General features: G+C 46.8%; 1 protein-coding gene across 1 annotated transcript; it reads right to left on the bottom strand.

Annotated features, from left to right (window-relative positions):
* Positions 1–497: 497 nt before the first annotated feature.
* GOT2 (glutamic-oxaloacetic transaminase 2) lies at positions 498–11,956 on the bottom strand. The gene is made up of 10 exons (XM_035119982.3): positions 11,790–11,956; positions 7,686–7,842; positions 6,769–6,897; positions 5,575–5,634; positions 5,276–5,437; positions 4,315–4,419; positions 3,773–3,923; positions 2,776–2,941; positions 2,151–2,301; positions 498–1,525 (listed from the first exon to the last, which is right to left on the bottom strand). The coding sequence occupies exons 1-10, from the start codon at positions 11,873–11,875 to the stop codon at positions 1,403–1,405; spliced, it is 1,290 nt and encodes a 429-aa protein (XP_034975873.3). The 5' UTR covers positions 11,876–11,956; the 3' UTR covers positions 498–1,402.
* Positions 11,957–16,272: the final 4,316 nt, after the last annotated feature.

Genomic DNA, 16,272 nt, shown 5'->3' with positions numbered 1-16,272 from the left:
AGCACACATTCTACTCATGTAAAAACACCAGGCAGGCCCCACAAATAACCTAGAGATGCATTTTAAATAAAAGGACACATTCTACTCATGTAAAAACACTGATTCCCGGACTGTCCGCGGGCTGGATTAAGAAGGCGGTTGGGCCACAGCCGGCCCCCGGGCCTTAGGTTGCCTACCCCTGGCTCAGATGGTGGATATCCTGAGCACATGTGAGTTGTAAGAACAGAGAGGAAACTAAAAGGGGCCAAAGTTAAGTTGCACTTAAAGAGCAGTTACAGTTCCTGGGGTGGGCAAAGCTATTCCAAATTCATAATAGAGCTTTCGTCCCATTTAAGGATTACAAAGGATTGAAAAGGATTACAAAGCATTGTGTGAGAAAGGATTTTGGAGAGAACGAGCAAGGGTCCAGCAGGGCTTCCCATGACCAAAAATTAAAAGAAGCAGAGCTTAATTTGTTGCCCTTAATGCTGATCAAAGATGCCAGAGAAGAGTTAAAAGATTGTTCTATTATCTGCCTTTTATTTGATAATGAAACAAACCTATGAGTCAGCATTATAAACTGTCTATGCATGGAAACAATGAGCTTTTTAGCAAGGAAGAAAAAAAAGAGGAAGTAATTTCTCTTTCAAGCTTCATTACACAAATTCCCAGTGTGCCAGGGACCTGGGGTCCATTTAAAGCAGGCTGATTTCAAGTGATTTCTATTTTTTTGGAGAAAAAGCAGAACTAGAAAGCCAAGAGCCAATGGAAAGAAATGCTGACCTGGGAATACCCCTGCTTGCCTTTTCTTGGAAGAACTGGGCAAGAGGAGGATCCCTGGGGAGAAAGCCTCTTGTGAAGCCAGAGGTGGGCCCTGCAGAACGCCCCGATCCAAGTCCAAAAGGGCAGACAAGGAAAGGCTCGTCGTCCAGAACCCTGGCTCAGGAACAGGGAAGCTGCAGCCCTTCAACACCCATCAGCCCCAGCCAGCATAGCCAATGGACAAGGATGGTGGGAGTTGTGGTCCAACAATGCCTGCAGGGCCCCACCCCTGCCCTGACACTCATATGATGAGGCCACCACACACAAAATGCTGGCAGGCAAACATTCACTAAAGCATTTGCATCAAATCTGCCACAAACTCTTGAAGGGTTCAAGGATCCATTTTTGGTAAAGTGGCTACTTCTGAAGGGAGGAGAACACACATCAACAGCTCTGCCTAGAGCCAAGCAGTGTGAGTAGGGAGGGCTGAGGCCTTGCCGCTACAGAGATACATTCAAATGACGTTGAAGTGTTGTGGAAAGAACCGTTTTGCTTGCTGATGCTGCCGCCGTCTCCTCCTCTCACCCACCCTCTGCTGAGTCAAAGTGTCCAGAGAGCACGGAAGGGAAGGCCGGTCAGTCCACCCATTTCTGTCTTTGCTTTATTTGGAGACTTGGTGGATGGCATGGGCCAGGTAAGCCACATTGCCAGAAGTGACTCCAGCAACAGAGATGCGGCCATCCTTGGTCATGTACACAGAGAACTCCTTGGTGAGCCGCTCCACCTGGAAAGCAAAGCACAGGAAAGACGCTATTTCAGGAAGTGGTCAACTCAGGCAGCTTCCCAAGGCCAGGTGTGTCTGTTTGGTACCACCTACCAGGGCCAACTTGCAAACTGGAGTGCAGCGAAGCAACTTCCTAGAGCTTCAAGTGAACGTTCTTCAGCAAACAACAGCCCAGCCAGGCTGTTTGATACCTACTCAAGCCGGCTGCTGCCACATCTCACTTCAATGCAACTAACACTGTGCTTCATGTTTTTAAACAATCCCTTTCCGCAAAACCAGCCCAGCAGAATGCTTTTCTCATCAATGGGGGATCCACATGCTCCCATTCCCAAAGTAGTAGCAGCTGCCGACTTCCTACTCAGCTCCCACTTCCAGCCCAACCGCACTTCTCTCAGCCACCAATTAAATAATGGAAGACATTCTAAATTCTTCAGATAATTAAAATGCAGCCACACTAATCATGTTCTGGCCTTTTCCTGGTGTGCATCAAAGACTAATTCTATACGGCTGTTCCGGAGTTTGAGGCAATTTGAGCCCAGCTATATGGGGGGGGGGGGAACCAAGCAAATCAAATGCCAATACAAAATAGTTAGCAAGTTTTATTCAGGCTCATTCCTTCACCCACCTGTTCGGGTTTCAGTCCTGTGAAGCAGAACATGCCAATCTGGTCAGTGATGTGCTGCCAGTTATGAGGGGAGCCTTCTTTCTTCAGGTTTTCCACTAGCTGGGTGCGCATGCCAATGATTCGGTCAGCCATCCCCTTCACCTCTACCAGCCTGTGCCAGGGAAGGAGGCAAATGTGGAGTCAATATAAGGCGAGAGAAAGAGGGAGATGTGGGGTGGGGAAGCAGCCAGAGGAATAATCTAGGAGGCTCCACCATGCCTTGTGCCTGATGGGGTTTATGTCCATGAAAAAGCATAAAAAGTTTCCACAGTCCTGTCTCCCAAACAGCTTTAAGAAACCCCAGGTTGGTTTTGTTTTTTGTTTCTTTAACCCAGCCACCTGCCTGCTACAGAAAGGAACAGCCACAGCCCTTCTGCCTTTGGTGCAGATTTGGCATCAACCAAGAACAAGGTTGAGCAGACTAAGCTTGCTTAAAGTGTTGCCCTCCAATTTGAAGGACTCCTCTGGTTCGCTGTTGCAGCCCCACAATCTACTATCCTTAAAAGCCATCCAGGGCTGTCTGTCCCCCTGCCCTTTTCTGTTCATCTGTTGGCTGCACATAGTCAGCCTTTCAAGGAGGCCTTACCATTCCTTTCGCAGGCCAGGGTTATTCAGGATGGTGGAGGCTATCCGAGCCCCATTAAGGGGAGGGTTGGAGTACATGGGGCGGATCAGAATCTTCAGCTGCGATTCCACTCTCTTGGCCTCATCGGAGTCTTTGCAAACCACCGTGAAGGCCCCCACACGCTCCCCTGGAAAACAAAGACCAGAATGCAGTGCAGTTGTGCTGCTGTTTGGAAGAGGCACACAAATGCCACCTGGACCTCTCCTCCTTTCCCCTTCCTTGTCCAAGCCTTGCCTGTTCTTTTATCAGCCTCAGTCCTTCCTTTCAACCCAGTCTCCTCTGCCTGCAAGAAGAAAGCATCAGCCCTCTGGATGGCAGCTAGCTCAAATGCAGGCTAAGAAACTAAAGCAGTGCAATCTGATTTTATAGCACCATAGGTGCACTGGAAGGATTGGGGATTTCTTTATCCCCAGATTTACTTTTTAAAAGGGTGTGTGTTAACCCCTTGTGACTCAATAGAGAGGCACTCATAAGGTAGATTCAAGGCTAAAGGGGCTTCTAGCCAGGCAAGAAGCAGCTCTGCCCTCCTTGTTGAGTCCCCAAAAGACTCATGTTGAGTCCCCAAAGACACTGTGTGGTTGCACAAAGAATGCATCTTCATACAAATTGGACAATTACAAAAATTCATGTTCTCCTATGACAGAATTGTGACTCCACATCACAGCCACCTCTCTTCAATCATAAAGAGAGTTCTTGGCTTGCTTTCTCTATTAAGAGCCTCACAAGCATTTCCCCAGTGCCACTGCCTTTCCATTTCTAACCTGGGACCATCTCTGAAACAGGAATGTGGTCCAAAATGCAAACTCAACCGAACAGCAGGGCTTTCTCTTGCCTCTAGTCCTCCATAGACCTTTCACCCATATACTGGAAAGTGAAAGCAGCTAGCAAAGTGCTTAATCCCTTGAGCAGCTTTTCCCACCCACAGAGATGGCAACAGACCCCGGACTTAAGGGCTTACCATACAGGCCCATGTTCTTTGCATATGACTGGGACAGCACAACATTAATGCCTTGTTCAATGAAATGGCGGACAGCCCAGGCGTCTTTGTTTATGTCACCGCTAGCAAAGCCTTGGTAGGCCATGTCGAAAAAGGCAAAGAGGTTCCTTTTCTGGAAAAGAACAGAGGCCACCTCAGCTTAAAAACGACAACGCTCCTTCCTAAGGGCAGCTATGGTAAATGGAACAGGTCACACAGCAGAGGAGCATCACATCATACAGAAACAATGAGGTAACAACAACAAAAATGGTTGTTGTTTTCTGTGTTTATAATATTATAAAAGTAGTAAAAATTTCATTTAAAACAAAAAACAAAAATTGGGAGGTGGCAGTGCCCATTCAGACAGTTTTTTGATTTTCACAGGAGTTACACACATCTCTTGCCCAGCCGAGGTCTCCTCCCAGGATGTGTCCTTCCAAACAGGCAAGCAGACCGGTTCCTTCCCCACACAGAGAAGTTCATCCCTCAGCCGCCTGCTCTCTTGGTACCACGGCCCTCCTCACCTTCACTGCTGCCGCCAGCTCCTTCCACTGCTCTGGCCGAGGGTCTACTCCAGTTGGGTTGTGAGCGCAGGCATGGAAGAGAACAATACTCTTTTCCGGGATTTTCTTTAATAAAAAGGGTGCGAGAAAAACGAGCCATTACTCTTTGCTTAGTCCATTTATATACCAAGTGACCTCAAAGCAATTTCCACAGCGAATGGAGCCATCATTAAAAGTCACGTGCCACAAAACAATGAACTATCAATGATAAAACTACACAGACAGCACCCCCCCCAACAGAATAATAAACAGACTCAAGGCTCAAATCCCATCTAACAAGAGCCTCCAAAAGGCAGAGAAAAGCAGCAAGGTTTCACTAAGTGGCTGAACTCCTTAAAGTCATGACCATCCATGGCTCCAGAGGAAGGGAACGCCATAGCTGAGATGCCCCTAGAGAGAAAGCCAATCACTATACAGCGAGCTACATCCATTGGTGGTACCACAAGCAGCCCCGTCGCCAGCCCAATCTCAGAGCTTGGGCTGCCTGGTATGAGAAGATGTGTTCCATCACATACAGCATGACCAGAAGAATCTTCATCCATAATGGATCACAAGAATTGCCAGTTCCACTTCACAAGACAGAAAGTGGGCAAGTGTCTCTCTCCAACTCTTTTCATGATTCCGATGAAGCAGGTTGCCTATAACAGCTCCTTCCATGATGGTGTTGGGTTTAAAAGGTACTGCAAGACTTACTTTTGCAACCAACGCGGTTATTCTCTTAAGTTTAGATTCCCAAGACCTGTTACTCTAAAACATTTTACTATGAGGTGTTGTCAGCAACTGTCAAAGTTTGGGATCATACTGGGCCTAGTATCAAAACCCTCCTGGCTGTATCTTTCCTTGCTCACCATTCAAACAAGCCATGCCCAAACTCTCCATGACCTACACGTCCCCATTAGCTCACCCTCAGTTGTCAACTTACAGAGATGTCATCCAAAGCTCCAGTGAAGTCAAAGCCACAGGTTTTGGGCTCATAGTACCGATAGCTTTGCAGTTGCATCCCAGCATCCCTGAAGATGGGGGTGTGATTCCCCCAGGATGGTTTGGGGAGGTACACGTCACGACTGGACTTGAAGAACCGTTGCTGTATGAAGAAGAGGAGACAGGGTGTGTTTGAACCATAGTTTCAAAGCCAGAGACCACAGCTCTTTCAAGAGATGTGGGGAAACTGTATCCCGCCATCTCTTCATTTTTATGTGGTTAGATTACAGAAGCACTTACCAAGAAGTTGGCACCAACTCTTAAAGATCCTGTTCCAGAAATTGTCTGCACAGTGACATACTGAAAGAACAATGAACAGGCACGTGAGACATCGCCAGACAAAATACAACAGGTAAGCACTCCAATGGTAGCTGGCACTGAGTGTGCCTCATAATCTGCCTATTTTACAGATGAGGCCCTTGAAACATGACTGCAAGGGCAAGAGGAAAAGACAGCTGTGTGCAATATTAGTCAACAATCCTACCTGCCCAAGAACTGAAAGAGAAAGAGTAACAAGGAGGAATAAAGCGTTTCTCAATGCTTGCAAAGGCAACACTATCTGTTAAGATTGAAGCGCATGCCAACACTTGAACAATGGGAAAACATTCATTCCAGTGGCTCATCTGAGTGATAAAAGAGCCGTCCTCTTAGCTGGTTTTTCCCAGCAGCAAGGAAGTTCAAACTCTGTTCATAACTAAGCATATAAAACTGACCCAGTTTTTATTATTATTATTTTTTAATTCTTGAAGAATTTGGACTCCTTTGGCATGTCCAAAGAAAAAGATAAGTTGGGGCCAAAACAACACAGAGAAATATGGATCCTAGGCAAGGAATTTTTTGGCACAGACTGGCTCTCTTTTTGGTTTCAGAAGACACAAAACACATCCAAAAGGTTCACCACCAAGAGATTAGAATCTTGCTTTAAAGTAAGGAGTCAAATTCTGGACTAGGATCCATCATAGGCCCTAGAATAAAATGTGGTGTTGCTTGCATTTCTGGATCCTTACAGTAACTCTAAAACGAACTCCACTGCCCCCATTGACCTAATCACAGGGATCATATGTTCTCATGTGCACAAGTTTCTTTGGCAGTGACTTTTCAAACTGTATTGTGAGGAACCCTGCAGTTCCCCAGAACGTTATCGGGCATTCCTCAACGAGAAAGGTCAGAAGTGAAACAAGATGGAATTGGGCTATGATCCACGAGAACACTACATTTGCAAGGGTGATGGTGAGGCCCAGCCAGTGTTCTACGTTAACGAACTGCCCCTCTTGGAACACTTCAAATCCTGCGCAGCATTCACTGGGTACTCAACATATGTCAATCTGCAAAAGGTTGCCTATAGGTGAAAAGTGTCAAGGCCCCCAGTGCAGGAAGGAATCCATTACTTGAATACAGTATTAATGAATGCACTTGGTAACCTTGGCTCCTTACCCGGCCACTCTGAATAACCTCGTGTGTCTCTCCCAAAGCCAGCTCAGCTGACGCCTTGTTGAACTCTGCCAGGCCAGCAATTGGCAAGTATTCCTTGTCCAACTTCTTTGCAGCTATCTCAGCTTCTGCCTAGAGAGAACAGATTGCGTTTTCTTATTTGTTTCCTCCATAGGTTAAGAGGAGAGGCAACTTCCATTTATCACTCCTAGATTACACACCCAAATAACTAAAGGGACGCGAGCGCACATCCCTTTGCAGGATTATCCTTGTTTCACAGAAAGAACTGACAAGTGACTTAACCCAGGAGCTTTAGCAAAGCTACTCAACATTTGGCATCAAGAGCCTCCAACCCATTCCTCATTCATCTACTCAGAACCGCCTTTGTTGCTCCTTCAATATCTTTGCAGATGGTGCCCCCACACCCCTCCTCCCAGCTGCCACTGTTTGCTTGCTCCTTAAGATTCCCAATGCAGAAAAGGCCAAGCAGCTGCAAATTCTCTCCAACCCCTGCTTCAGTCTCAACCCTTCCCTTTTATGCTTGTGGCAGCTATATGGCCTCTCGGCCTGCACAACGCAAGACTCAATTCCTACCTAAATAGTTCAGTTCGCCTATTGCCACCCTCCAACTACTTCACAAAGCCATTGTTTTGTGTCTCCCCACCACCACAAAGACACTTGGCCACACTGGGATGGTTCCAAACGCATCTCAGGCAGCTACTGGGTGGAGAAGAGATCTGGCTCTTTGTTTTGTTCAGACGTATGAAAGGAGTAGGAAGCAGCTAAGCTGCTCACACAACCCTAGCTGCTAGAACCTGGCTCCCATGACTGCCCATAGGCACGTCCAGCTGCCACACACAGCCACATCTACGCAATCCCTCACATGCTCTTAATGTGTGGGAGCTGGCGCTTTTGCTTACTTTGCGGACACAGTTCAAGACGTATGGCTTGCCATTGTCATCTCGGTAAGCTCCGACTCCCAGGTTCATCTTCTTACTGCTGGTGTCTCGCTTGAAGGCTTCCGTCACTCCCAAAATAGGATCAGGGGGTCCCATCTCCACATGAGCCCACCAGGAGCTGCAACATCAATGCAAAGTGTTTGTTTCTGTTTAGAGCTCCATTCCCTTACAAGGAAATGAGGCATGGTCAGTCAACGTCTGTTCATTTAGCTGCAGGCTAGAAGACATTTGCAGCCATACTGTGTTTCAAATGTCTTCCATGAAACTGATTCTTGTTCTTTTTACCATGTAAAAATGACTATACATATAAGCTGTTTTGGATGAGACCCAAGCAAATTCACACACTTCGGGTCTTGTGCCTCATTTACATTGTATGAGTGTGCTTAACCTATTTCTGTAATACATTTATCAAATATTTCAAGGCAGTTTACAATAAAATAAAATAAATATACTCAGAACAGCTAATGGATAAAAGCTCAATTAAGTCTTTAAAGGTGTTTTTTTTAAGGTAGTAAAAATGTAAAAGTAAAAAAGGTGAACAATTGATTTTTTTCTAGTTACAGGTAGGTAGCCGTGTTGGTCTGACGTAGTCGAAACAAAAAATAAAAAAATTCCTTCCAGTAGCACCTTAGAGACCAACTAAGTTTGTCATAGGTATGAGCTTTCGAGTATCTGAAGAAGTGTGCATGCACACGAAAGCTCATACCTATGACAAACTTAGTTGGTCTCTAAGGTGCTACTGGAAGGATTTTTTATTTTTTATTTTCCTGCTAGTGATTGAAGAAGGGTGTTGCTAAGATGCCCTTGTTCAGGACTGGCTGATGCAGGAGGATGTGTTGTGACACGTTCCTCTATATCTGAATTTCATTGTGAAAAATGGAGACGCCTCACACAAAATGGAGGCATGTTAAGGCATTTATGTGAGGCTGCTCTGCTGGGATTTGCTCTGAATAGGAGCTCCTGACCTCTTGCCAACTGGCACGCTCAGAGCCTTGGTCCAGATGTTCCTTGTCCGGGTCACTGCTATTTAGGATTAGGCTGACTCTTTTTGTCAGCTGTGCTGCTCCTGATATCTGCTCTTCACCTGAAGCTCTTGCTCAGAGAGATGTATCTCGTAGTACATTCAAACTGCTGCCCCCCCCCTCAGCCCAAAATTATGGGCAGCTGGTTGTGAGGGGGGAAAAGCAAACCTCAAAGCAAGCCTGGCATACAGAACTGGGCAAAGCTGCCCTTGTTGGTGAGAACAGTTGCAATTATATGTTGTAATAGGAGGATATGAAAGGTGTGTCTAAGCACATGCTAACTGAGCATAAGGCACAAACTTCACTAACCTGCTAGTAACTGAATAACATACCTGTTCACTCAGGCCTTTCAGGGCATTTGATAAATTATACCAGATTTTACTGTTTCTTGGATATGCAGCTATCATTTTTTTATAATGGTGTTTAATGTGTTTTAATGGATTATCTTAAGTTATCATGTTGTATACCAACTTGAAAACTTTGTAAAAATATTATGTAAATGATTTTAATAATTCATGAGGTATACACATTTTTTAAAAGTGTAGAGGGCTTCAGTTTTCATATTAAGTACCTATCTGTGCCTTATTCTCACATTGTTGTTAAGCAGATGTCCTTTGGCGCTGAAGAAGCCTCCTGTTCACTAATACTCCTTTACAACTGCCATGCTTCTGGGGCTGTAGCCCACGGCCCACATTTGGCACCCCTTGACTCTCTCCTTCACAACTCCTGACCCTTTTCTGTGGGGGGACACCCAAGCAGCCCCCCTTCAGGCATCTCTTGCTTACTACCTGACCCCCTTTTCACTCCCCACAGCCCCCTCCCATTCATCTTCTTCATTGCCCCCGGTGGAGCCCCATGTTGGGCAAGATACCTGCACTGCAGGGGGCTGAACTAGATGACCCTTGTGGTCCCTTCCAACTATGATTCTATGTCATAGCACAGTGTTAAGAAGACTGCCATGTAGACCCATGAGAACAAAACAGCACAAGCACTCACTGTTACTGCTTTCTTGTCATGCAAATATTCTTCATCTTCCTGCAGTTACTAAGGGCCCACCCATACTTATGTTTGCCCCACTGCTTTCCCGGGATCTAGCGCTATACTGGAACAAATGGCAATAAGGTTTTTAGTAGACTGTCATTTGTTCTGATTTTCTGAGGGTGAAGTGGCACAGCAAAGACAAATCTACTTGAGATCCATGGTTGGACGCTGCACAAACAGGTTGCTGGACTAGATGGGCCATTGGCCTGATCCAGCAGACTATTCTTATGTTATGTCCAAGTGAAGGCCACTAGAAATAGCCTCAGTGGTGTGGCTGCAGCCCTTCTACATGCAGTAAGTGTAAATGCACAAGTGATTCAGCTGGGATGTTTTTATGTTCTTGCTTTGAGTGAAACCATAAAACTATTGCTGTGGGAGGGAACAGGCCTGCTGCAAGAGGTATGTGTGTTTTTAAAAGCACATATATCCCTGCTGCTGCTGTTCTATTAAACAGAAAGGAAGACGTACCTCAGTCGCAAGCATCTTAAAAGATAATTTTAGGAATTAAAGGTATCACCGGCTATGAGTTACAGCCAAATCTTCTTAAGGATGTTAAGGGACAGATAGGCAAAGATTATGTTGGTACTAGTGGTTTTCAGCCCGTTCAATAACGGGCGCTAGAATCCTGGGGTTCGGAGAAGCGCTTGCGCAGCGCTTCTCCGAACCCTGGGACCCGTCCTTGCTGTCGGCGGCAGGGGGACAGGAACGGAGGAGGAGAAAGCGGCGCTTTCTCCTCCTTCCTTCCTCTCCCCCAGCCGCCGACAGGAAGGACGCACGCACTCTCCCCCCCCCCCCGCCTCCTCCAACCGCCGCTCCTCACGGCCAGGGAGGGTTGTGAGGAGGCCTTCGCCGGCCTCCACCCCGGCGGGAGCGGCGGTTGGAGGAGGCAGAGTGGGGGGAGAGTGCGCGCGCGCAGTCTCTGCTGTCCAATCCCTGTATCCCTGGGGCACATGCGCAGTGACCCAGGGACACACGGGACATCTGGACGCAGGGACAACATGGACATTATTATATAGGATAAGTGTCAAGGGTGAAAGTTCCCAAAGTGAAGCTGGGATTTTCTTTTTCTGCCACTGAGCGCATCACTTTAAGCTTGCTTAGGCTGCCATTTTAACACCTATTCACCCTTCTGGAGCTCCTCAGAACCCCCCCCCCCCTTTCTTTTTACCACCCTGAACCATCAGGTATCATGACTAACAATGTCATCTATTTCCAACTGCATGGCCATGAATAAGATAATAAACGCGTGTTGAAATCAAAAGTGCAGAGTAAATTCAAAACTTCAAATGGGTGGGTGGGAAGAGAGGAGTTAATGCAGTTTCAGTTGCCAGAATCTCTCCAGGCCAGATGAACTTGGAACTTTGGACGCAGGGATTAATTTAAGGCAACCAAAGCACATTCCTAAGCAAGGACGTCCCAGTGAATCCAACGGGGCTTACTCCCAAGTAAATGTGGGCAGAACTGTAGCTCGTATTACATACACAGGCCTGGAGAGTGGCGGGTGTTTTTTTATTTTTGCAGTCTCTGTCGCTTCCCACCGCCCTCCAAACCCTCTCCAAGGGCACTCAACGCCACCGTCTTCCAGCCAATCCGAGGAAGGCTCTGTGTCCCCGCCCTTCATCGCAGCCAATCAAGGTCGCGGACCATCTCCCTAGCCGGCCGCGTGCACTGAACGCGGACGACGGGTCCTGCCAAAGGACAAAAAGGTGGAGGGGTACTCTCTCCACCGAATCGCCTTTTCGCGCATTAAACACTGGCCAGGCCGATGCCCTGACCCACCAACTCCCTCTTTCGTCCAACACGCTGGCGTTTCCGGCCCTCAGGCGCGGCCTGGCCCCATTCACACACGTTCCCGTCCTCACACGAGTCGAGAGCGTCCGCACGCGACGGAGGCTCGAGCTGCCTTCGAAGGCGCTCTGGCGGTGCGGGCGCGACACGTGTCGGGTCGGAGAGGTGCATCGATGTAGCCAGTCGAGTCCTTCCCGCTCCCGCGGCGCGTTACCTGGCTCGGGCGGCGAGGGAGGCCAAGCAGGGCGGCGGGAGAAGCAGGAGGCGGCTACCGGCGGCGGCGGAGTGAAGGAGCGCCATGGCGGAACGGGCGGAATGGAGAGGAACCTGCGGCGGTGGCGGCTGCAGCTGCTGCCTTGGCCTGGAAGAAGCCGGAAGGAGGCGGAGTCGCACCGAGCGAGGGAGGGAAGGAGGAGCGGCGCTGGCTGGCTGTGGGGCGGGCCGAACCTCGGCCTCGAGACTCAGGGAAAGGGAAGGCCGCTTTGCTTGGCCCCGCCTTGACGCTGAAAGAGTAGCCGCAGGGAAGGGCAGCCTGCTCGCCAACAACAACAAAATATTTTATTGTTTTACAGATGTAGTTGGTGGGCTTCATGAGACAAGAGTGGGAAACAGATCGTACAGACTTATGCCAACTGGCACATGATGTTCACACAATATTTTTCCTTCCCAAAACTATTTATCCTAGGTCATCCAAGTGGCAGCGTCTATCTATGATGACATTTCTATGGGAGTCTATTCCAGGGACAGGGACACTGGTGGTAAACTACTATCTAAAATACAGTGACAAGTTCAGATGGACCAGTCCAATGGTGTCTTTTTTAATAGCTATTTTTTATTAAAGATTTCTTAATTTTCAAAAATACGTGCATTGTCTCTTTTTTCCCATTGTGTTTTCTACAGATCCGTTTCATTTGTTGTGAGACATTAGCGTTGCATGTAGTATTAGGTTACGTTAGGTGGGGAAGGGGGGGGGGAAGGAGGAATGGTGAGTAGGGTGGGGTTGGGTGGATATGCTGCTATTCTTCTACTTAGTGTATGTGTGGGGTTTTGTGTCAGCATAACATGTATGAGTTCTCTTATTACTCGGTTGCTGTATTTCCTTGGGGTGGCCTAGGGTTGTCTTTGGTTTTGACTTATCACATGTTAGCTGCCAGATGTCCAGCAATCCCACCTGCTTTGAATACCTCTTTATTTTAAAGTGCAAGCATCATATGTGTATAATCATTTGGTTTTTCATCATTTGGTCAAAGGACCTCCTGTATATTACTAAGTGGTCAAGCAGATGCATTGAAGAGTGACGATCCCAAAACTTCTACCAATATTTAGTCGTCTTAAGTTCATTTCCTTTTTGTGCTGAAAGCACTGAAGAATTACCGTAGCTCTCAAATTTGTCGCTAGGTGGCATTGTACACTAGCTTTGTTGCATCAGATATGATTTGTCAAATTGAAAGGAACCACGAGGGCATGGGTGTAGCCAAGGGGGGGCAGCTGTTCCCCCTAAATCATGCAAATCTGAGGTTCTGTCACACTAACAAAAGCCTGCACCAATAAAAATCCTGGCTATGCCCATGCACGAGGGTCATGTAGTCCATCCCCTGCAATGCAGGAATCTTTAGCCCAATGGACTCAAACCCACGACTCTGAAATTCAGTCTCTTGATCCACTGACTCTGGTGTAAATATGGAGCCACTGGCCCAGTCCCTCAGCTACCAAAGTCATGTCCCCAAACTGCAATGATGAAAACAATTGTTAAGTGTGTGATCAGCAGCTGTACTTTTAGGTGCTCTGCTCCCCAATTGTGGAAGGAATTCATTTTACATTTAGTAGCGGCAGCTAAATATTTAATAACAACCAGATAAATATAGAAACCAAATGCACATCTATGCCAGAATGGTTCAGTCAGTTATGGAAAATTTTTAGTTCTTCATAAAAGGTTCCTACACAAATCAAAAGAAGTACAGTATAAACACCAAAGGAATTATTCATTGTGAGGCAGAGTGAAGATGCAGCTTCAGAGGGCAATTGTTATAGGGCAGAGCTGTGTGTGTGTGTCATGGGACCAGACCTGTACCTCTAAGCAAGTCTACTGCCCTCAGGATCCTGCCATGTTACCTGCAGCAGTTGAATAAACCGGTCTAATTTCTGACCTTCTATTTTTCTTTTGGGGAGGGGCATATAGCTCAGTGGCAGAGCATCTTTCTATGCAGAAGCTCCCAGGTTCAATCCCCACTGGCATCTCCACACAGGACTGGGCAAGACTTTTCTCTGGCTGAAACAATGATGAGCTGCTGCCAGTCAGTGAAGACAATACTAAGCTAGATGGTTCAATGGTCTGACTCAGTATAAAGTAAGGTTACCAGATTTTTTTCAATGAATCTGGGGACACTTTTCAACTTTAATGGATTTAGTCAGGGGACTGATTTGTAAATCTGGGGACGGATGTCTGGTAACCTTAGTATAAAGCAGCTTCCTATGTCCCTGTGGATGTGTGTGTGGTGTGGGGGAAGTGAAGAGACCACCTTGTCCTTGCCTCAGGCTGTAAAATGGCCCAGTCATAAGTATAAATCTCAGATATATTCATACCTTTGGGGAAAAAAATGTGTTTAACATTTATTAACTATACACATAAGAAAAATGTGTATAGCAGACCCAAATGGTTGGCATCTGTTTTGTTTGAACTATTTATTGATGTTTATTTAGAGCAACCCTTATTGTAGCTCTCAGCTGCTTTAAGACTATCTTTTTGGCTGCTACACAGGATAATGAAGACCGCATCACATTCTTCCCCCAAAGCACAAATCTTCCACCGTGGTCAATCAAAGCTGAGAAGCTACCAAAGGCTCACTGCCTTTGAAGATTTGTTTAATAGCCTCTCAAAAGAGACAGGCCCTGGAGGCGAATCCCAGAGCCCACTAATTAAGAGGTCCGGCACTAATGGGGGCGAATGCTCTAGTTTCAAGAACAACAACAACAAAATTCCAGCTGCATTCAGAGATGCGCCAAGGGAAAACATCTATTGTTGGTGCTTCTGGGTGGATTCAATGCACCCTGTACTGTGGAATAGTCAAGTGTTCTTGGTGCGCCTGTTCACACCTGTCCTAATTTAGCCTCAGCATAGATTGCAATTTGCCGCAATTAAGACTAGCCCAGCAGATGTTCTCTGTCTGATCTTGTTTTGTCTCCCATAGGACATCAGAGCCTCCTTGTGTTCCACAGAATTTTTGCTAGAAGCCATCTGCTGGCTAACTTGGCAATTAGAGGAAAGAATGCTGAGTGCCCTGAACTTCGATCTTATCAAGATGAAAATGTCAGCTGCTCTTTAAAAATATGACATTCATTACCAAGCATGTTTCCCTCCCCACCGCTTTCCACTAGCCTTGGAAAGACTATTGAATATGTACAGAGAGTTTCTATGAAAGCCTTCACTGTCCGTGCCCCATCTGTACAGAGGGCTCAGGGCGTAGTGGGGAGGGCTCAGCCATCCACCTCTACTGATCTTCACCCACATCTGTCCCTATTCCTTGTTTCCAATTCCAACAATTCACAATACTAAAAAATCCAGTTTGTTCTTGTTAGCAGTTAGAAACATATAAGGTAAAAAAGGTAAAGGATCTCTGGATGGTTAAGTCCAGTCAAAGGTGACTATGGGGTTGTGACGCTTATCTCACTTTCAGGCCGAGGGAGCTGGCATTTGTCCACAGACAGCTTTCCAGGTCATGTGGCCAGCATGACTAAACCGCTTCTGCCGCAACGTAACATTGTGACTCCATTCACCTTCCTCCGCATTTATCTACTTGCACTGGCGTACTTTCGAACTGCTAGGTTGGCAGGAGCTGGGACCGAGCAATGGGAGCTCACCCAGTCACCGGGATTTGAACCGCTGACCCTCTGATCAGCAAGCCCAACAGGCTCAGTGGTTTAGACCACAGCGCCACCAGCGTCCCTAAGTTAGAAATTTATGCACACAGGCGGAATGGGTGAAATGGACTGGGGTCTAAACCCCACATTTTGGGGAAGGAAGGAAATGATCCAGTGTGCTTATCCAGCCATGCCTTCACTTCCCCACCAAGGGTTGTTCCATATTGGTATGCCATCCCAGAGTGTCCATGCACATGTGGGTGTCACAGATTAGATTTTTCCATGTGTGCTTTTATGCACATTCATTCACACATGCTAGCTTTCAATTGAACTCTGCCTCAATCTTTCCTACCCACACTGGTGGGTGGTGCTTCATGGGTTCTGTTGTCCCCTCCCATCTATTAGTACTTCCTCTACCCACCCTGAGTTCTGAGGTTCATTGTGACCATGCTTACAGGCATTGGTTTACATATGTGTGTGTGTGTGGTCATCTAAAATATAAATAAATACAAGTTTTCTGATATACCAGATTTGCATAAAGCAGCACATTAATTTTCTTTATTTTAATGTGTTGTGCCACTCCCAGCAGGAGCCCATTAATGGAAGTAGGAATGTAGGGGGTAGCACCCAGAAAAACGTCACTAAACACATTTTAAAAGCCCAATCCTGCCCCGACAAGGTGCTTCACAGAATCTTAGAGCTGGAAGGGATCCAAGGGTCATCTAGTCCAACCCCCCCATAACAGGAATCTCAGCTAAAGCATCCATGGCAGATAGCCATCCAACCTCTGTTTAAAAACCTTTCAGTATGCCCAGAATTGGGTAACGTGATATTATGTT

Source organism: Zootoca vivipara, chromosome 6 (genome assembly GCF_965207765.1).
Source record: "Zootoca vivipara chromosome 6, rZooViv2.hap1.1, whole genome shotgun sequence".
Taxonomy (NCBI): domain Eukaryota; kingdom Metazoa; phylum Chordata; class Lepidosauria; order Squamata; family Lacertidae; genus Zootoca; species Zootoca vivipara.
The sequence above is the reverse complement of the archived record's forward strand: the minus strand, read 5'-3'. Positions and strand labels throughout refer to the sequence as shown.